This window comes from Lycium barbarum, chromosome 10, assembly GCF_019175385.1.
Source record: "Lycium barbarum isolate Lr01 chromosome 10, ASM1917538v2, whole genome shotgun sequence".
Taxonomy (NCBI): domain Eukaryota; kingdom Viridiplantae; phylum Streptophyta; class Magnoliopsida; order Solanales; family Solanaceae; genus Lycium; species Lycium barbarum.
In genome coordinates this window covers 44431783-44453921 of record NC_083346.1, presented here as the reverse complement: position 1 = coordinate 44453921, position 22139 = coordinate 44431783, and the positions used below count along the sequence as shown (strand labels likewise).

General features: G+C 38.5%; 1 protein-coding gene across 5 annotated transcripts in view; it reads left to right on the top strand.

The window, feature by feature from the left end:
- Nucleotides 1-21522, top strand: part of LOC132616183 (uncharacterized) — a 27661-nt gene extending 6139 nt beyond the window's left edge. Inside the window, exons 3-5 of one of the 5 annotated variants that reach the window (XM_060330790.1) lie at nt 10127-10282; nt 10479-10784; nt 21448-21522. In XM_060330790.1, coding sequence (XP_060186773.1) covers nt 10127-10282; nt 10479-10784; nt 21448-21507 — 522 coding nt within the window. In that variant the 3' untranslated portion in view covers nt 21508-21522. Of the gene's footprint in view, nt 1-10126; nt 10283-10478; nt 10829-17245; nt 17904-17967; nt 18103-21447 lie in introns of those variants that run through there. The other 4 variants (XM_060330793.1, XM_060330791.1, XM_060330794.1 and 1 more) reach the window with 4 other exon arrangements.
- Nucleotides 21523-22139: the final 617 nt, after the last annotated feature.

Sequence of the window (22139 nt, the reverse complement as noted above, 5' to 3'; positions counted from 1 at the left end):
TTGAAGATAAGCAGAGCAGTTGGATCATGTAGATCACAGTAAAAGCAAATAATCCAATTTCTCCCCCCCTCAACCCCCACCCCACCCACCCCCCAAACCAGCCACCCTAAACAGCCACCGGCGACCGGTGACGACGACCACCGGCCGGCCAGATCCCAGATCCCAGATCCCAGATCTCTCTCTCTCCTCTATTCTCTCTTTTCTTTTCTTCTTCCTTTTTGTTTTTTTTCTCTTTCCTCTTTTCCTCTATATTCTACCTTGCGATCGGAAATCCTTCACCGTGAGAAGTGATTCCGGTCGCGCGAGCTGATCCCGGTCGTGAACAGCAATTCCGGTCGTGAACAGTATTTTCCGGCCAATGAACAGTATTTTTCGGCAGTGAACAGCATTTTGATCTGTTTGACTTTCTTAATGGGGGAGAATAGAATGTATTTTACAGCAGGGTTTAAGTCTTATGATATCACTAGACTTAAATCAAGGTCGGAACTATGGTTTGATTGGGTGGAAAGAAGTCGTAATTTGATGCGTAGAACCACCTTCAACGGCAAGATAATGGAGTGGATATGCTATGTCCTTCAGGAAGCCTCGAGGGACAACGGAACGCAGCCGAGAAGGTGGAAAAATAAGGAGCAAAATTCCTTATATTTCTGCTCAAGGAAGAGCAACAAACATGGCAGATTTATCTCTATTGTTTCAGTACAGGGAGACAACAGAGCTGTTATTATACTACCAGAAGTCACATTCAATGCTGGATGGAAGGATATTGCATTTAAGATTATCATATTCATAAAGGAAGACAAAAGTCCATTTATTACGAACATTCCCAGGAAGGTTGACCCCAAAACCACATATGCGGCTACTGTCAGAACTAGCAAGTGGCAGGCAAATGATCAAAAGGACGCAATGGTCAATACTCGCAACAATAAAATTGATGTGGAACGAGAGGATGATTCCGCTGAGAATGGGCTACTGGCAAGATGTGTAGTTGGCCATTTTAGAAGAGATTTGAAGGAGACACCAACGCTTTCTGATCTAAGACGATGGGTCGTCTCGACTTGGAAGAACGCTTTCGGAGTGAACATCTACGAAATGGCAGAATCGTTCTTTCTCTTTGAGTTTCCAAACAAACATATGGCGGAGCATGTATTGCAGGGTGTTTGGACTTGGAAAAAGGAGAAAATCTTTCTGGAATGGTGGTCGCCGGTTGCCGGATGTAGCACTGATATTCAGGAGAAAGATGGGACTTGGATCAGAGCTATGGGGCTTCCGCTTCATCTCTGGTCAGAGAAAACCTTCAAAGCTATTGGCGACCAATGCGGTGGATGGCTACAAACAGAGGAAGAAACATCCCTTAAGAATCATCTCAAATGGGCTAGGTTGAAGATAAAAGGAGGGGGCAGGAATGTACCTACAGAAGTAATAATAGAAGAAAAGGGTCTATTTTTCATCATACCTATTTGGAGCGAGACGCCGACGAGGGTGGTTGCTGGAGAAGATGGTCGGAAACTGGTGACAGACCATTGGGTAATAGAGAGATCCAACTCCCATAATAGGGTTGACAACTGCAAAGTTGACTTACCAGAGCACGTGGATGCTGAAAAGGGCAAAAATCATAGCAGATTTTCTTGGGAGCAGGAGACGGCACGTGAGGGAGAGCTGGTCAACGATATTTTAAGAAGGAAGGATATTGGGCCTTCTAACGATAGTGGGCTGAACAAACTGAAAATACCAGAGGAAGCAAATTTCGAAACCTATGGGAAAAAGAGTTCTCTGTTGAGCTTTTCATTAAAGCCCAAATCCCTAAAGAAAGATATTGGACCGGTCTGCTGTATCCCCAATCGATTAGAGCAGCCCAGTTATCTCGACCCTCTTAACCCAGAAGCTGAAGAAACCTCGGACTGCTTCATCTCAAAAAAATTACAGCTGGCAGTAGCAGTGCGACAGGAGAATATACACGATCCTGAGATCGATTGCACATGCAAACCTCAATTAGCTCGATTTCATGGAGAAGATGACAACAGTAATGATGATCAAGGATCCAGGGACTTGGTCACAAATATCACAGAGGGAAATTGCTCTCAGATGGACCAATTTCAACAGTTGGAGCAGTTGACAATTGAGGACATTCAACCTTTGGATGTACAAATGCAGGCAATTGAGGGAGAGGCAATTTTAAGGGTGCAACAAAATATTTTGAAGTTTAGCAAACAACTGGGTGTGGAAACTCAGGGGTATGAAGATGAAATATGGGCCTTATTCTTGAAGCTGGATAAAAGTATACAGGAAACACTCAGCAAGACCAAACCTTCATCTTCTAAACCTAGGGGTCAGAATGAAGTGAAGAATCTTCTGGAATTCGGAATCAAATTCAAAGATGGTGAGCCAAGGACTAGGGGGAGGGAAGTTAGCAATGTTTCCCGATGAAAGTACACATTATCTCGTGGAATGTGAGGGGATTAAACGATCTCGACAAGAGGAGGGTGATCAAATCTCTAATACTCGATTGGAGGGCTGACATATATTGTTTCCAGGAAACTAAAATGGAAGGGGATTATGGGGAAGTAGTTAAGCATTTATTCAGTAATAGATGGGCGGATTATGTGGGTTTGGAGGCGAATGGTAGAAGTGGAGGGATTCTTATCATGTGGGATAAAAGGGTTTGGACAGGGGAATTAATCAATTTTGGTTTTTCCTCTATTTCCTGTAAACTCTGTTCCAGATTGGACAACTGTAGCTGGGTGTTAACTGGGGTTTATGCTCCTAATTGCAGAAAAGAAAGAAAGGAGCTTTGGATGGAACTAGCAGGAACTAGAGGGGCATGTGAAGGAGCCTGGGTAGTCTGTGGGGATTTTAACACCACCAGGTTCCCTACTGAAAGAAGGAATTGCACTGTTTTATCTAGAGCTATGAAGGATTTCTCTAGAATCATTGAAGACCTTGAACTTGTGGATCCTCCTCTGCTAGGTGGAAAATACACTTGGTTCAGGGGTGATAATTATGAATGTTCCTCAAGAATTGATAGATTTTTGCATTCTGTGGAATGGGATGAAAAGTTCAGCATGATTAAACAATCTGTTTTACCAAGGATTATCTCTGATCATTCCCCTATATCATTGAAATGTGGAGAATGGGATTTCTCAAAATCATATTTTAAATTTGAGAATTGGTGGATGGAGGTTGCAGGTTTCAAGGAAAGGGTGGAGGAATGGTGGACATCTTGTGAAGAATCAGGTAGACCAGATTATATTCTGGCCTGTAAACTGAGGTTCCTGAAATCAAAACTGAAGGAGTGGAGTGCTTTAAATGGGGGGAATTTGAAGGTCAAGAAAGCAGATATCCTATACAAAATCAACTCTATAGATTCCATACAGGAGCAAAGAACCTTAACAGAAGATGAACTACTTTTGAAAGCAAGTTTACAAATGGAGTATCATGAAGTGGCAAAAAATGAGGAAATCTCATGGAGACAAAGATCTCGAATTCTATGGCTGAAGCAAGGGGATAAGAACACTAAGTTCTTTCAGAGGATGGCTAATTGCCATAAGAGGTACAACCACATTGACAGTTTAGAAGTGGAGGGAGATACCATCACTGATCCACAAATAATTAAGGGGGAAATTGTGGATTTCTATCGGAGACTTTACACTGAGACAGAATACTGGAGACCTAGCTTCAATCTACGAGGAGAGTTCAGAGTTACTGAAGAGGAAAATGTTTGGCTACAGAGAGACTTTGAAGAACAAGAGGTGCTCGATTGTCTGAAATCATGTGCAGCTGACAAGGCTCCAGGTCCAGATGGCTTTTCTATGGGATTTTTCCATTGCTGCTGGGAGATTGTGAAAGAGGATCTGATGAACACTGTTAGGAATTTCCATAGAAGTGAATTCTTTGAAAAGAGCTTTAATGCAACTTATATTGCATTAATCCCCAAGAAGAATGGTGCCAAGAGACTAAAAGACTTCAGACCCATTAGCCTGATTGGGAGTGTGTATAAAATCATCTCTAAGTTGCTCACAGAGAGGCTTAAGAGAGTGATCAACAAGTTGGTAAATGGACACCAAATGGCTTTCATAAGAGGTAGACAAATTATGGATGCAGCTTTGTTAGCAAATGAATGTGTTGATTCTAGACTTAAAGGACAGAAAGCAGGCATATTATGCAAACTTGATATTGAGAAGGCATATGACCATGTTAATTGGAACTATCTACTTAAAGTTCTAAAAGACATGGGTTTTGGGGTGAAGTGGACTAAATGGATTTCTTTTTGCATAAAGACAGTAAAATTTTCAGTTTTGGTGAATGGTTCACCAGAAGGCTTTTTTGCCTCAGAAAGAGGTTTGAGGCAGGGTGACCCTCTTTCACCTCTCCTCTTTCTCATTGCCATGGAGGGTGTAAATCAGATGTTTCAAGTAGCAAAGGAAAGGAGTTTTGTGAAGGGGTTCAGAGCTGCAGTTGGGGGGAACAATGGCACTGAGATCACACATTTACTATATGCAGATGATTCACTGGTTTTTTGTGATGCAGATATCAACCAGGTGGAATATTTGAGGTCTATTTTGGTGATTTTTGAAGCAGTATCAGGGCTACATGTTAACTGGAATAAGAGTATGTTGTTTCCAGTCAATAAAGTGGAAAATATTCAACTGCTAGCAGAAATTCTAGGGTGTGAGGTGGGAGCCTTACCCACCATTTACCTAGGACTCTCCTTGGGTGCAAAAAGTAAAGCTCTGGAAATTTGGAATGGTGTTTTGGAAAGGTGTGAAAAGAGGCTTGCTAGTTGGAAGGGGCAGTATTTATCATTGGGCGGCAGAGTCATTTTAGTCAACAGTGTACTGGATGCCCTCTCCACATATGTCATGTCTCTGTTTCCTATCCCATCTAATGTTCTGAAAAGAATAGACTCATTGAGGAGAAAATTCATTTGGCAAGGCAACAAAGAAAGGAAAGCAATCCATTTGGTTAAATGGGACTGCCTCATCACCAGTAAGAAGGATGGAGGACTTGGCATTAGGGATCTCAAAATCCATAATCAAAGCTTACTTATGAAGTGGTTGTGGAGATATAACATGGAGGTCAATGCATTATGGAGGAGGTTTGTGCATGATAAATATGGCCAAGAAGAAGAGTGGTGCTCTAAGTCAGTTAATAGTCCCTTTGGAGTGGGTGTTTGGAAAGCTATTAGATCATTGTGGCCATCTCTGGCCGAAAATATCAGTATAAAAGTGGGCAATGGAAGGAAAATTCTCTTGTGGCATGACAACTGGCTTGGGCATGGATCCTTAAAAGATTTGTTTCCTGAGTTCTATAATATTGTTACTCTACCGGAGGTAAAACTTGAATCAGCTAAAGGAGTACATGGATGGAATATTACTTTCAGAAGATTACTACATGACTGGGAATTGGAAAGAGCTGTGGAATTATTCAAGACCTTGGAACAATTTCAAGGTTTTAAAGAATCTGAGGATTCTTTGTACTGGAAATATGGCAATAATGGTGTTTTTACTGTCAAATCAGCATACAATTATCAGCTCAGGCAATATACACAATCTGATCAGTGGCCATGGAAATCCATTTGGAAGACTAAGGCACCGTATAAGGTTTCATGTTTCTCTTGGCTGGTAGCAAGAGAAGCATGTCTCACCCGGGAAAACTTAAGGAGAAGGGGTTTTCATCTATGTACTAGATGTGTTCTGTGTGATGCAGCCAGAGAAAGTAACTCACATTTATTTATACATTGTCCTTTCACTATACAATTGTGGCAATTTTTCCTGAACATGGTAGGACTAAGTTGGACTATGCCGGCGAACAGCTGTGAGTTATTGAAGTGCTGGAACTATAATGGGGGAGCAGTAAGACAAAAGAGTTGGTGGAAACTTGTCCCAGCAGTTATTTGGTGGATAATTTGGAAGGAGAGGAACAATAGAGTTTTTGAAGACAAATGTAATTCTGTGCAGAAAATTAAGATGAATTGTGTCATTTTGTTTCACTTTTGGTATAAAGAAAACTATGTAGAAGAGGCTGAATCACTAGTTGATATGATAGGTTCCTTGTGAAGCAGTAGTCTGCAGCATGGTGGGGTGTTTTTTTTAATTTTGTATGGCTGCACTGTCATGGTGCAGGTTTAATATATATATATATATATAAATATACATGTTACCAGTCTCAAAAAAAAAAAGATAAGCAGAGCAGCATGCAGAAAATGAAGATGAATTGTTTGGCTATTTACTATTTTTGGTGTAAACAGGAAATGTTAGATCAAACAGTAGATATTTTAACAGCTATTGATTGGTTGTAATTTAGTGGAAATAGGAAGGCAATGTAAGCTGTAATACTTTTTAAGGGGGACTACACATTTGGATGTAGTTATACCTGTGGATATATAGATTAATTGTTACCATTCTAAAAAAAAAAAAAAAAAAAGCTAGTGTGATATAGTCTCATTAGTAGAGTGACACAAGGGGCACTCAGCATCATCTGAGTCCCCGTTTTACCAGCTTATCTCTAGAGCCTGTTTGGATGGGCTTATGCCTATAAGCTGCAAACAGCTTATAAGCTAAAAAAAATAAGTTGGGGTAGTCTAACTTATTTTTTTTGGCTTATAAGCTGCTTTAGATAAGCTAAGTCAAATGGGCCCAATTATTTTTTTGAGCTTATTTTAAGCACAAAATGACTTTAAGCTGGCCAGCCAAACACTCAAAAAAGCTGAAAACAGCTTATAAGCAACTTATAAGTCAATCCAAACGGGCTCCTAGTCAACAAAGTCCCAGTGATTGCCAGCCTGAGTATGAAAGTCCACCTAGGCGATCCCCAATTGCTGCGCACACAAGTTTCTTCCAAGTCACTTTCTGGAAATTACCTCTGTACCTTGTACATCCTCTCAATTGATAAGCTTTGCATTTGGACCAGATCTGCCTCCATATAGCCAACACCTTCTAGTACTTGTTTAATTTTCAGAACCTTCCTAAGCAGCCAAGAAGCTGTATTGGCTTGCATCTCCCATACTGCTCCTTTCCCATAGTAGGCATGGACCCATTGTACCCACAATTTATCCTTTTTAGAGCATAAATTCCATAAGAGTTTGCAAAATGCTGCCTCATTCCACGTTATGATATCTAAGCAGTTAAGTCCACCTGCAAATAAAGGACAGCACAGCCTGCTCCATGCTAATAAAGCCTTTTTAGATATCTCTATCCCACCTGTCCATAAGAACCTCCTACATATGGACTCAATCATCTCAGTGATCTTCTTTGAGAGCATAAAGATTTGAGCCCAAAAAGTTTGGATAGAGAATAAGATACTCTTGATTAATTGTGCTCGTCCTACATATCATAAAAATTTAGTAGACCAAGAAGTAATCCTTCCCAACATCTTCTCCAATAGAGGTTTACATTGTACTACTGATATTCTCTTTGTGCTGAGGGGGACCCCAAGGTATCTGAAAGGGAGTGCTCCCTTAGAAAAGCCCAGCACTGATAGAATGGTGTCCTGCATAGTGATATCAACCCCACCAAAATACACAGAGCTCATTCTTTAAGGCCAGAAGCCTCTTGAGAACTCTTTGAAACAGTTATACAGTAATTGGACAAAGCCCACATCCCCTCTAAAACATCAATAAATCATCAGCAAATCCTAAATGAATGAGGTTCAGTTTAGCACATTTGGGGTGGTTGTTAAAAGTCAGGACATGCTGAAGGGTCTTCAAGAGTCTGGTGAGATACTCCATAGCTAATACAAACAAGAAGGGGATATGGGATCACCTTGTCTCACCCCCCTCTTAGCCTTGATAGGATCAGTAGGTTTCCCATTCACAAGGATGGAATAAGAGACAGTTGTAAGGCATTGCATAATCCAGTTAATAAACTTCCTTGAGAAATTTAAATAGTCTAGCACTTGTTCCAAGAAAATCCATTCTATGGAATCATATGCTTTTTGCATATCAACCTTTAACATACATCTAGGTGATATGTTCTTCCTCCCATACCTTTTTACCAATTCATGACTAAGCCCCCGTTTGGCCGTAAGAATTATTCACTTTATTCGGAAATTTTTTTCACTTTTTTCCGGAATGCCATGATAATTCCAAATACAACTTGAAGTTGTATTCCGGAATACCAAAAGCTCAAAAAACTTGTTTTTCAAAAAAATTCATTTTTTTCACTATTTTACAACTACATTTCACCTAAAAATACAATTTCAAAAACTATGGCCAAACACAACCCCAACTCCAACTCCAACTCCAAAATTTCAAAAAAACTGAATTTTTTTTTGGTATCTATGGACAAACGGGGCCTAAGAATGATGTTATCAGTAATCACCCTACCCTTCCTGGGACAAGGCAGACTGACCACTGTCCACCAGTAAGTTCATTACACCCTGCATTCTCTTCATGATAACTTTGGAAATTATCTTATACAAAACATTACAACAGGAAATTGGCCTAAACGGCTTAACAGACACAGGATGTTGTACCTTGAGGATTAGTGTCACTGATGTGCAGTTCAGTGGAGTTGGCATTATCCCTTGCTCAAAGAAGTTGATCACTGCCTTCGTCACCTCATCTCCAATAGTCGGCCATGCTTTCGTGATTTTTTAGAAGTTTGATTTTCATATTTAGAAATTATATAAAAAATATTATCAAATCTTTTTGTTTAAAAGTATTTAAAAATCGTTTGAAAAATGATAGCCAAAGAAAAACTAATTTGACTCTCCAAATAGTTACAATCTTAGGGTGTGTTTTCCAAATTTCCCTTGTTTGGTTGGTTAAAATGTTTTGGAAAACATTTTCTCCCAATAGTCGGCCATGCTTTCGTGATTTTTTTAGAAGTTTGATTTTCATATTTAGAAATTATACAAAAAATATTATCAAATCATTTTGTTTAAAAGTATTTAAAAATCGTTTGAAAAATGATAGCCAAAGAAAAACTAATTTGACTCTCCAAATAGTTACAATCTTAGGGTGTGTTTTCCAAATTTCCCATGTTTGGTTGGTTAAAATGTTTTGGAAAACATTTTCTCAGAAAACAAGTTCCTAAATTAGGAAAATGACTTTTGTGGTGGGAGTTGGGAAAACAAGTTCCATAAGTCGCATTTCATGTTCCCCCCCCCCCCCCCCCCCACTCTAATCCCAACCCCACATCCGCACTTCCTCACCCCCACCCACCCCTGTAGTGTTTACCTAGATTTTATATAAATGCTCTCGGGATAATATTTGTTGCTTACTTACCAAACACCAGAAAATAAGTAGGAAAATCACTTATTTTTAAGAACACTTTCCTTCATACCAAACACACCCTTAACAGTGTCATTCTATTTGAGATGCGGGGCTATTCTTATTTCCTGAAAAGAACCGTAAAAGTTTTGTTTGTGATACTCCAGAAGCTGTTGACTAAATTCTTCCAAAAATGGGAATGAGAAAAAGTTAAGGGGATTAACCGAAGTAGTTAAGAGAAAGGGCAATGAGTATGATCAATCAGTGGAGGAAAGAATCTGTTGTTTGAACTTCATTAAAAAAAAAAAAGTTCTTCATCAGAACGAATCTGTTGTTTGGATGTTTAAGGCTTTAGAGAGATGTAGTTGTTGGCTCCAGGGTTAAAGGCGATGTTGATGTATTTGTTCTTTTCGTAATCCAATATTTCTTGCAGTGGGAGGGGTTGGAGTTGGAAAACAGGGATCTTGTTCCTATTTCCTAACTATAGATGGCTATACCTGATTTATTTTTCCTTGTATATTCTAAACTTGTAGTCTTCATGTATTTTTTTAGTGTATTTACATCTCAGTTGCGTGTTTATATTCCCTCAAGGCTAGCCTGTAAGCTCCAACTTGTATTCGAAGCCTAGTATAAATTACAACAACAACAACAACCCAGTGAAATCCCACAGCGTGGGGTCTGGGGAGGGTAGAGTGTACGCAGACCTTACTCCTACCAAGGTAGGACGGCTGTTTCCGAAAGACCCTCGGCTCAATGGAAAGCATAAAAAGAGGCCTAGTATAAATTATTTCACATAATTTGTTAGTTGCTGGCTTTTTAATCTTCCTGCATTTGTCAATCTAGCTGGTTTATGCTATTGTCTATTGTAATGGCACAAGATGTTATTAACCAGAGATCTCATTTTTCCTTTCTCATCAGCTTGCAAAGAAAGGGGAAAAGTTCATTGAACTTCCATATGTTGTAAAAGGAATGGATGTGTCGTTCAGTGGAATACTGAGCTACATTGAAGCCACAGCTGAGGAGAAGCTGAAAAATAATGAGTGCACACCAGCAGACCTTTGTTTCTCTTTGCAGGTTAATACTTCTAATCTTCCCGTCTTCTTTTCCACTTTTTATGCAAGGTCGGATTCTACGCCATGTTGCTCGGACTCTTCAAAAGTATCGACGGGTGCGGCAACATATTTGGAGAGTCCAAGCAACTTAAGATTCTAGAATCCAAAAAAAGCAAAAGCTTTGATTGCCTTTTTTTTTTGGTCTCCAATTCTTTTAGGAAACTCTGTTTGCGATGCTTGTAGAGATTACAGAACGAGCTATGGCGCATTGTGATAAGAAAGATGTGTTAATTGTTGGTGGTGTGGGATGCAATGAGCGCTTGCAACAGATGATGCAAATTATGTGCTCTGAGAGGGGCGGCAAGTTGTTTGCAACTGATGACAGGTACTGCATTGACAATGGAGCAATGATTGCTTATACTGGTCTCCTAGAGTATGCGAATGGTACATCAACTCCAATGGAGGAATCAACATTCACACAACGGTTTAGAACTGATGAGGTCCTCGCAACTTGGAGAGAGAAGGTATCAGCAAAAGCATGAATAACCACTAGGTGTATTACATTGAGGTATCTTCATTCTGTTTTCTTGGTTTTGTGAGTAAAATGAAAGTGACATAGATGGTGTTTTGATTGGCTTATTTTAAGTGTTTTTTTTTTTTTTGGCTTTTAAGCTTTTTTTCTACTTTTTGTGGTGTTTGGGAAAGATAAAAGTGCTTTAAGCACTTACTTTTAGGCCAAGAAAGTACAAAAATAAGCTATTTTTAAAAAGTCAATCCAAACACCCTCATAGTTCCTCGAGTTGAGATTTTATTTTTGTGGAGTTACATTCATTGAGACGAGAAACAACCCAAGCAACTATATGTATTTACTTGAAATGTGCTTGCTTGTTATAGATTAAAAATGGTGTGATTGCGATGTTTATAGGGGAAATGAACTTTGAGTATTGGATTATTTTATCCAACACTCATGACATCAACATATCCTGTCTCATGCATCTATTCTTAAAGTTCATCCTACTGTAAATCACAAAAAAAGGGTTAAAACTCTCTTGGTTCTTTTTAATGATGAGAATGTATTTTGTACATGAGAAGCAAACCATCGATGTATAGAACTTGGACCATCTGTGAATGGTTTTTTTGTTCCGGCACATATTTAGAATATATCATTTTCATCTAGAACTGTTGTGTGTTTGTTACTTAGTTTCATGTGTGTTTGTTACTTAGTTTCATGTTTCCGTAGCATTTTGATCAATAATGATTAAGATACCACATTCGGAAGAAAAGATGATATTACTTTTGGTTTGTTTCATTCTTGATGACTTTTATGTCAAACATCCTTGCAATATGTGCAGAAATACAGAGGTTGCTTAGATTACAATTCGAGATCATGAGTTCCCTTAATCTGTTACCTTTTTCAGAAAAAAATAAAGATTCTAAGTTCCCTTAGTTATTTCTTATAAACATTTGAGAAGAAATTGGAGCAGGACCTGTATACTCTTGTTCTGTTGGGTATAAAGGATACTGAAAGCTGCCTTGGGTATATCCGACGACTTGAGCCAAGGGATTGTTTACTGAAAGTCCCATAATTTACCTATCATTCGGTGAGCTGGCTAACTCGTTAAAGTCCACGGATGCCTTTTCAACATGAAAGTTTTGGTACCAAAGTTGCATACTTTATTCATCTGCAGAGGTACAAATTTATAGTAGAAACAAACAAGACAAACTAGCTATCTGATCCCTTGATTCTAGCAAATTTGATAATCAAGGGATGATTTTATTTGATCTAATTTCCTAAAACATCCAATAGCATATCAGATCTGATTTTATCAGATCAATTAAGATCTTACAAAATCAGATCTAATCATAATCAGATATTCACAAATCAACACTCCCTCTCAAGTTGGCATGTAAATATCTGTCATGCCTAACTTGCTTACAAGAATTTCAAATTTTGGTTTAAAGAGTCCTTTTGTGAAAACATCCGCAATCTTCTTATTTGTTGGGACAAAAGGCATGCACACACATCCTTCTTCAATCTTCTCTTTTATGAAGTGCCTATCCACTTCAACATGCTTTGTTCTATCATGTTGAACTGGATTGTGAGCAATACTCTTGGCGGCTTTGTTGTCACAGTACAACTTCATTGGTAGAGCAAATGGTTTTTTCAGATCTTCCATCATCTTCTTGAGCCAAATCATCTCACAGATCCCATGAGCCATAGATCGATATTCAGCTTCGGCACGGCTACGGGCTACGACATTCTGCTTTTTACTTCTCCAAGTCACGAGATTTCCCCAGATAAATGTACAATATCCAGACGTAGACCTCTTGTCAGTAGTAGAACCTGCCCAATCCGCATCTGTAAAGCTTTCAATGCTCCTTTGCTGTTTTTTTTTTTTTTTTGAAAAACAACCCTTTCCCCGGTGAACTTTTCAGATATCTTAGAATCCTATAGACCGCTTCCTGGTGCTCTTCCTTTGGAGAGTGCATGAATTGACTGACTAAGCTTACAACAAAAGCTATATCCGGCCGAGTGTGTGACAAGTAGATCAACTTTCCCACTAGTCTCTGATATTGACTTTGGTCAATTGAATTTCCTTCTTTGTATCCGAATTTTATATTCGGATCAATAGGTGTTTTAGCTGGACGACAACCACTCATCCCTGTCTCGTTCAAAAGATCTAGCACATACTTCCTGTGTGACACCATAATGCCTTCTTTTGATCTCGCTACTTCCATGCCAAGAAAATATTTCAATTGACCCAAATCTTTGATCTCAAACTCCGTGGCCAATTGATTTTTTAAATTCTTCATTTCTAACAAGTCATCTCCTGTAAGTATGATATCATCAACGTACACTATTAGGATAATTGTCTTTCCCTCAAGTGAATGTCGAATGAACATGGTATGATCTGCTTGCCCTTGAGTGTATCCTTGTTTTTTCACAAACTGAGTAAACCTCTCAAACCAAGCTCTTGGAGATTGTTTGAGCCCGTAGAGAGATTTTTTTAGCTTGCACACTCTAGGTCCATGCCTTTCTTCAAAACCCGGAGGAGGATCCATGTAGACTTCTTCTTCGAGTTTTCCATTCAAGAATGCATTCTTCACATCTAGTTGTTGAAGTGGCCAATCAAGGTTGGCAGCAATGGTTAGAAGAACCCTGATTGAGTTCAACTTGGCAACTGGAGCAAACGTTTCGAGATAGTCAATCCCGTAGGTTTGAGTGAACCCTTTTGCTACTAGACGCGCCTTATACCTCTCTAGGGACCCATCTGATTTAAACTTGATAGTGATCACCCACTTGCAGCCCACTGTTTTCTTTCCACGTGGTAGTTCCACCATTTCCCTGGTTTCGTTTCTATCAAGAGCGTTCATCTCCTCTAGAATTGCCTCCTTCCACTCTGGAACTTTCAAAGCATCCTGCACATTTTTCGGTATCTCCATTCCAGATAATTGAGAAAGAAAAGCTACATAGGAAGGGGACAAGTTTGAGACAAAATTTGACATGGGATGGTTGGTGGCTTTTCTTACCCCTTTACGTTTGGTAATCGGAAGATCAAGGTCTAAAGTAACAAGGGGTAAATCAGAGTTAGGTTCTGGGGAATTACCTTGTATCTCAGTGAGATCTTGCGGGCTGGACGTTTGGTTCTGATGAGAGTCTTTAATCTCTTTTTCTTGGTTCCAGTTTCTCCTCGAGTAAACCTGTAATTCCCTTGTTTGTTCCTTGTTCTTGTCATTAATTGTATCATGAAAAGGCTCTATTGACTCGGTTTTTTCATTTTCGTTATTTAACCTGTGATCTCTTACCTTCTCATGGTTGTTATTACCAAAAGTACTATTTCCAGTGTCTATCATAAAACCTGGATCATTTTGTTTGTCACACATGAGGTCAAGATGTTCCTTATTATCCCTCGAATCTTCACTATGTTTCTCCCCCTGAAGATGAGTTCCAAAAAACAATTGAGATTAAAAAAAAGTGACATCCATTGTGACAATGATCTTCCTAGTATCTGGGTCATAACACTTGTATCCCTTTTGACTAGGAGCATAGCCAACAAAAACACATTTTTTAGCACGTGGATCAAGTTTACTCCTATTATGATCATGAACATGAATAAATACACTATACCCAAAAACTCTCAAAGCTAGATCAGCAGTCAATCTAGAAGTAGGAAAGTATGTCTTGAACATACTGAAAGGGGTTTTAAAATCTAGAACACGGGAAGGCATCTTATTAATAAGATAGGTGGCTGTCAAAATAGCTTCTCCCCAAAGAAATTTAGGGACTCCACTTGTGAATAATAAGGCTCTGGTTACTTCCATAAGATGCCTATTTTTTCTCTCGGCTATTCCATTTTGCTGGGGTGTATCAGGACAAGAACTTTGGTGCACTATTCCCTTGGAAGTGAAAAAATTGCCTAGCTGGTCATTAAAAAACTCTCTTCCATTATCACTCCGAAATATTTGAATCTTCTCATTAAATTGTCTCAACCATAACATAAAAAGCCTCAAACATATGTTTTACTTCCCCTTTGTCTTTCAATAGGTACACCCAACTTAGTCTAGTGTGATCATCTATGAAACTCACAAACCACCTTTTTCCATTTACAGTTGCTACCCTAGAAGGTCCCCAAACATCGCTATGGATTAACTTGAAGGGTTTTGTGGCATGTTTTTTTGGGAAGAAAAAGATGAGCATCGGTGTTTAGCCATTTCACAATTCACACTGGAAAGAAGATGGACTTTTATTCATAAATAACTAAGGTAACATGAGTCTATAGTGTCATAACATGACTTTATTATCAACTAGAACAGAATTCAAACTAGTTGAACTAAAATTTGCTGATTTGTCACCATCTTCAAGAAAATAGAGACCTTCAGACTCTCTAGCATTGCCATCGTCCTCCCCGAGACCTTGTCCTGAAATACACATGAAGTAGAGTCAAAGATAGCACGACAATTAAGGTTTCGAGTCAATTTGCTGATGGACAGAAGATTGCAAGACAATTTTGGAACATGAAGGACATCAAAAAGAGTCAAATGAGGGGTTAATTTGATTGTCCTAATTGCTGAGAAGGAACCATCAGCAACTCGACTTTTTTATTTCCTGCAGAAGGAGTGTAAGTCAAGAAAAAATGGGAATTCCATGTCATGTGATCACTAGCCCCTGAATCTATAATCCAAAAACTCACACCTGTTGAATTTGTACTCATGAAAGTTTTGGTACCAAAGTTGCGTACTTTATTCATCTTTAGAGGTACAAATTTATAGTAGAAACAAACAAACAACCTAGCTATCTGATCCCTTGATTCTAGCAGATTTGATAATCAAGGGATGATTTTATTTGATCTAATTTCCTAAAACATCCAATAGCATATCAGATCTGATTTTATAAGATCAATTAAGATCTTACAAAATCAGATCTGATCATAATCAGATATTCACAAATCAACAGAACACCTTCCTTCAACCTTGATGAAAACAATTCCAGCGAGCTCTCCAAGGAATGCGGACTGATTCTATCAAACTCTTTGTTCGCAGCTAAGCTAAACAAGATCGTAACCCTCCTCTTCCACTGTTGCCACTTCCTTCTTACCATTTAGCTATTTTTCCCATATAGAAAGAGATTGAGGATAGGTGGGAAGTTTCTTCGTTTGAAGGACCTGCTTCAAATCAAATCACAATTAGATGAAAACAGTCTCTCCAATGACCCATTCAATCAATGCTACCGGGTATTCACTCGTTTATTGAAAATCTTGCCATACCATATTTTGTATCTAGTATGCACTCTTGTCTGTCGAGTACTTTTAGTAGTATTGATGTTCCTTCCTCCTATGGAAAAATGGAAGAAAAAGCAGTCGACCAAAGGGAAGGAAGAGGGTATAGCTCAACTTTCTTGCCTCTTCCTCAATCCAGTAGTGAAGTTTAATGAGTTCTTTGTACGTGTGTAACTGGGGTCTGGGGGTGCTTATCAGTCGGTTTGGTTCGGGTTTAAGTGTTATCGGTTTGTAAAATGCTAAACCGATAACTGAACCAATAAGATATCGGTTCTCGGTGATTAACGGTCTGGTTATCAGTTCAACGAATATGAGCTGAACATTTATCAAAAATTCCACAAGTTATCAATGTTTGTGTGATAAACTGTCATGAAGTTAGTAATGGAGCAGATAATGATACATATCCTAGAGGTAGATGTTAATTTCTTAATCTTGCTTTCCAGTAATGCCATATGTTTCCAAATGCTATTTTTCACTAATATTTTGCAAGTTTGCTAATTGCTACTTTACTTTGATCTGTTACTGATTTTGAATAAGTATTAATGGATGGAGAACAACTTGTAGGAGAAAAACAACCATGTTAAATAGCTATAGCAATACTTGGTCACTGATGAGTGCGATTTAGCGTTCATTAGTATATTCAGCATAAAAAAAAGGGAACAAAATTTTCAAGATTACAACTGCATCATACTAGAGACTTGTACCATAAAATGAAGGCTTACTAAGATGAAATTAGAATAAAATTTGTGTAGCTAAGAGTAAAATTATAATTATAACAATGCTTATCGTGTTATCGGTTAAACCGTTACCGAATCGTTAACCCAATAATCCGATATTGGTAAACCAATAACGTTTTTTCGGTTGGGGGTATCGGTTTTACCTGAAATATGCACTCCTCTATGTGTAACGAGAAACTTATATACTTTTTATCCCGAATTTCCTATCACTCTCGTCCTAGTACTTGGTCTCTACGAAAGATCCAGTCGATCGGAATAAATCCATGTTCAAATCTTATTACCAGATTCATTATTTATAGTACATTTTTTACTTCGTTTCTTTGAGGTTTGTTCTAAATTCTATCAAGTCTCAGTTGTATTAAGCAATTGTACATTTTTGGCGCTGTTGAACTTAACTCTCTGTTGGTCTTTGCATTTCCCCTGATTGGCCAATTTTACATTTTTAACAATGTACATATTTGTCTGTGACAGGTGAAGATGTAAATCTTATTGGCGCTTTCGTTTTGTTACTCTTTCATGGACAACCCGTGTGACTGTATTGTACTATATTTATATGCCTGCAGTGGCTTATAATGAGTCAACTGTAAGGCGTACATGAACAATTTTTGTATTAGTTATGTATTTCGAGAAGATTATGGTAACATGTTTGTTACATACATTCTTAATACTGGAACTGCCACTACTTGAGCCCTTTGAAAGCTTATTTTGTGCTTACAGCCTCTGGGTGCTCGATTCTTGAGCAACAACGGTGCATTGCATAGCTAATCTTTAAGCTTTGGGGCTTGATTTCGGATGTCGAGTGGTGGGTTTGCCGGCGATAGTGGTAGTTGTTTTGGTGCTCATCAGTGGTGGTGGTGGTGGTAGTTGTTCATAGCTACCCCGGTCAGTAGCACAGAAGGTTTAGAAGGCCAAGTTTGGGTGACAAGTAGTAGTAGTGGTAGCCAGAAGCTAGGTGTTGTGTTTTCTTCAATACTCTTATCTTCCATGATGTTTAATAGTTTGTCCTCCTTAAATTCCAATCTTACCATTTACTGAAATCATCTGCACCAAATGTTAGTCTGACTCGGATGAATTACTGATTCATTGCAATTCATAAGTATGTGCAAATCAGCTTATGACGTTACGTTTAGACGTTCTGCTGAAACTTGAATTCCTATTTTTTACTCGAGTTTTTTTTTTTTTTTTTGATTAAGCACCGGGTGTCCAGGTCTCTTTGAGCCCCGACTAATCCCGGGGGTGCACAGGCCCTCGGCAAGGAGTTTTCCGCAAGTGCACCACGGGTAATTCAGGATTTTACCCCAGTCCGATGGCCCTCAGAAATTTTTTGCACCCAGTGGGTTTCGAACTCGAGACCTCGAAAGGGAGCACTCCAAGGTTCAAGCCAATTATCACCAGGCCAACCCCTGAGGGTTACTCAAGCCTTTTTTTTTTTAAGTTTAAAAATTTATTCGTTTAACATCTGAAAAGGTAAATCACTCTGTCTGTGAAATAGAATTTGTGTTCATTTGAAGAGGCAATGGTAATCGTGATTGAGGTTTGGATGTTCAACTGTGTCGTGCAACTTAACTCCTTGATTAAGCGAATTGGTTCAAGTTTATTAGCTTTTAAACTAAGATAAGCACATTCTTTAGGAGGATGAAATGTCTTGGGGGTTCACCTCTGCTGGGCACTTCTCCACAAAAATGCCTCCATCCCTTTACAAAAGGATAATACTACTATAGGAAAATACTTTGAAAAAATGCTATTCAAAGTCGTTAAAAGACTGAATGGATGGCAAAGTGGTATGCTGTCTCATAGGGGAAAGCTGGTGTTGATCAAAAGTGTGCTCCAATCTTTACCTATCTATACCGTAACTGCCCTTAGTCCCCCCAAAGGCATCATTTCCTTAATGGAGAAGCACTTTGCAAGATTCTTTTGGGGGTCAAGCAATGATAAAAGAAGATATCACTGGAGTTCTTGGGAGAATTTGTGTTTTCCTAAAGAGGAAGGTGGAGTGGGCATCAGAAATATGATTGACATTTGTAAATCTTTGGATATCAAGAAATGGTGGAGATTTAGGTGTCAAGACTCTTTGTGGGCTAGATTCACAAAGGCTAAGTACTGCATAAGAGCACACCCTGTAGCTAAAGTCTGGGTGTTTGGGAATTCTCACATTTGGAAAACTCTGACTAAAATTAGAAGTGATGCTGAGCCACACAAGATCTGGAAAATTCAAAATGGTCATATCAGCTTTTGGTGGGACAACTGGACTGGTTATGGAGCTATTGCTACTTACTGCTCGGATTATGTACACTCTAGTAGTACAAGAGTAAGAAACTTCATTATTGATAATGAATGGGACTTGCAAAGCTTGGGAGATATAGTTCCTGGTTGGCTGCTACATCACATTGCCAGTATCAAGCTTGGATCACAACACAAAAAAGACTACTTAGTGTGGAAGCTTGCTGCAGATGGAGTTTTTTTCCAACAAAGAAGCCTGGAATGGGATAAGAACTCATAGACAGAAGGACCCGTTAATCAACAGGGCTTGGCACAAAAACATCCCTTTTAAATTTTCATTTCTTACCTAGAGATTGATTAAAAGCAAGCTACCGTTCACTAACAACTCTGTTTGCAGGTTTGTGGACATGCCAGTTGATTGCTTATGCTGTTCAAATGCTCAACCAGAGACTATCCAACATTTTTTCATCGAAAGTGAGCCTGCTCTATTTCTTTGGAAATATTTTGGACAACCTCTTGGAATCAGTTATCAAGTCCAACCTGTTAGAGCTTTTCTACATGAATGGTGGCAAACCCGGAGCAAAAATGAAATGCACAAGATGATAATTCATGTTATCCCAGTTACCATATATTGGGTAATGTGGACAAACAGATGCTCTTGCAGATATGGAGATCAGAAAAAATTCTACATTAGGAGAATGCAACAAGAAGTGATTTGGTATCTCAAAGCAGCAATGGACAAAGCATTCCCAAAGTTCAAAATGGAGTTGCCTTGGCATCAACTGTGTGAAGTAGTGGAGAAGCTTAAACCAAGAGCAAATATTACACAAGTAACATGGAGCATGCCACCAACTGGGAAAATAAAAGTTAACACTGATGGGAGCTACAACAATCATGGCAATAGCACTGGAATTGGGGGAATAGCTAGAGATGAGACTGGAAGCATGATTTTTGCCTTTGCAATCCCAGTTCAAGGTGCTAGTCATAACATGATAGAAGCTATGGCAATCAGATATGCTGCTCAATGGATCAAAAACAATGGATACAGACAAAGCTATATAGAGTCTGATTCATTGATGATTGTGGAAATGTTAACAAACAGGACCTCTAACAATGTTACTATAAAGGATATCATTGAGGAAACTATGGATATAGGGGATCAAATGGAGATTACTTTCAAACATTGCTACAGAGAGGGTAACCAAACTGTTGATTTTCTGGCTAAATTTGCATCATCTAAGGAGAATTCATCATTGAGTCATAACCTTCAACATATGCCAAGAGGGGCCTTTGGTGCTTACTACTTAGACAAGAGTCAAATGCCTAGCGTGAGGATAAGATATGACAAAGCTAATTTTTTGTGAGCTAAAGTGTATAGGTCTAATGTATATTAGAGAATGTATAGCTAACTAGTTTTAACATTCTCCTTTTTGCTAGATTGCCTTGCAATCTGTGTTTGTATATCAGGGGTATGGTCTAGCCCTCCCCTTCTTTTGTGTTTGCATAAAATGATATACAACACCCCAGGACACTCATCCTGGAAAATTAAAAAAAAAAAAAAAAGAAAAAAAAAAGAATAGCCTAAAGATAATCGCCAAAACCAATTTCACAAATCAAGAGCTGCCGGTATAGATGACAATCTTCCAAGTTTACTGGCTGCAAATATGAATTAGTAGAAACAATAAGCATTTCAGTTTGAAAAATCCTAGTAGTATTTCTCTTCAAAACAGCTGAATGTCACTTCCTTCCCTAGCAGGGGTAACATTAGCTCCCAGGAGATATTCTCTAAATGGACATTTTAAACAATAATGGCTTCCCATTGGGTCAATTAGAGAAAGGAGGAGCTGGTACTGGTAGGCCACAATGATAAATGGCATGTTGGCTTCAGAAAGCATTTGCAAGAAACAACAACTCTAAATTAATTTCTGTTATTTACGATATCCAAATAAGAAATAAAGAAAGAGAAAGCGACCACTATTCAACTCACTGGAGTACTTGGGTATTATATATACATTGTTATAAATACACCGTATTATGAATGTCCATTGAAATACACGATTTTCTGGATAAGCTTGCAATCAAGCAAGCAACTTGCAAGTAGCTCATGTAGGCAGGTTGCAAGCAGCTCCCTGAAAAGCTTTGTAGCTGCTTCCTCAGACTTGCAATCAAGCAAGCAGCTTGAGATTAGTTCAAGCAAAGCTTCGCAGCAACTTCCTAAAAAGCCTCGCAATAGCATTTTCTTCTATAAATCGGAAGTTCATTCAGGTCATTTATAAATCAATTTGAAAGAGCAATAAAATATCTCTCCCCCCCCCCCCCCCCCCCCCCCACCCAAGTTTCTTTGGCTATATCTCTTGTTGTCATGTCCTTTTATTATTATTATTATTATTTCATAACACGTTATCAGCATGAGACTCTGCCATTTTGAAGCTAATTTTCTATTTGTTGTGCAGTTCTTGATTTACACGAGTGGGAAAAAGGATTCTCCTTTAACCCAAGGAGAAAGTTCATGAGCCCATGAAGTAAAATCACCCTCCTCACAAAGTTGACGAGAATTTGTGGAAGGAATAACTTGAGGAAATACTTTTTCTATTGGAAAGCTCCAATTGGCCACTAGCGAGATTTACTATTAATCAAATCCCATTAACATATTATTTCAGAGGAGTTGAGGTAAGTGGTGCATTGAGAACTTAATTTTAAAAAGATTACATTGCTGCGGAGAAAGCATTAATTGTTCCTAAAGTCCAGCACGTGATAAGACTTCAAAAATATGATTGATGCGATTTTAGTTACGGTCTATCAATGTTAGAATTTATTCTACAATAATTTTATAAATTGCTATATTGCGGTGCTTCATATTGGCTCCAAAAGTAGCAATTGCCTTGAAGCTAGGTATACTCAGAAAGATATGTTAGAGAAAAATTCTCTACATTATATGTATGCCTCAATTTGCTCCAGAATTAGCAATATCTTAAAAGAGGTTCTAAGCTATCACGATTTGATATGCTTAAGGCATTTTCAGATGATTGTATTCCATTCCTCAAGAATAAGAACTCTCGATAACGACTATAAATATATATCACAATATATATCAATTCCCTGAAGTGAATGAGATAATATTTAGTAAAACGTATCAATACAGACG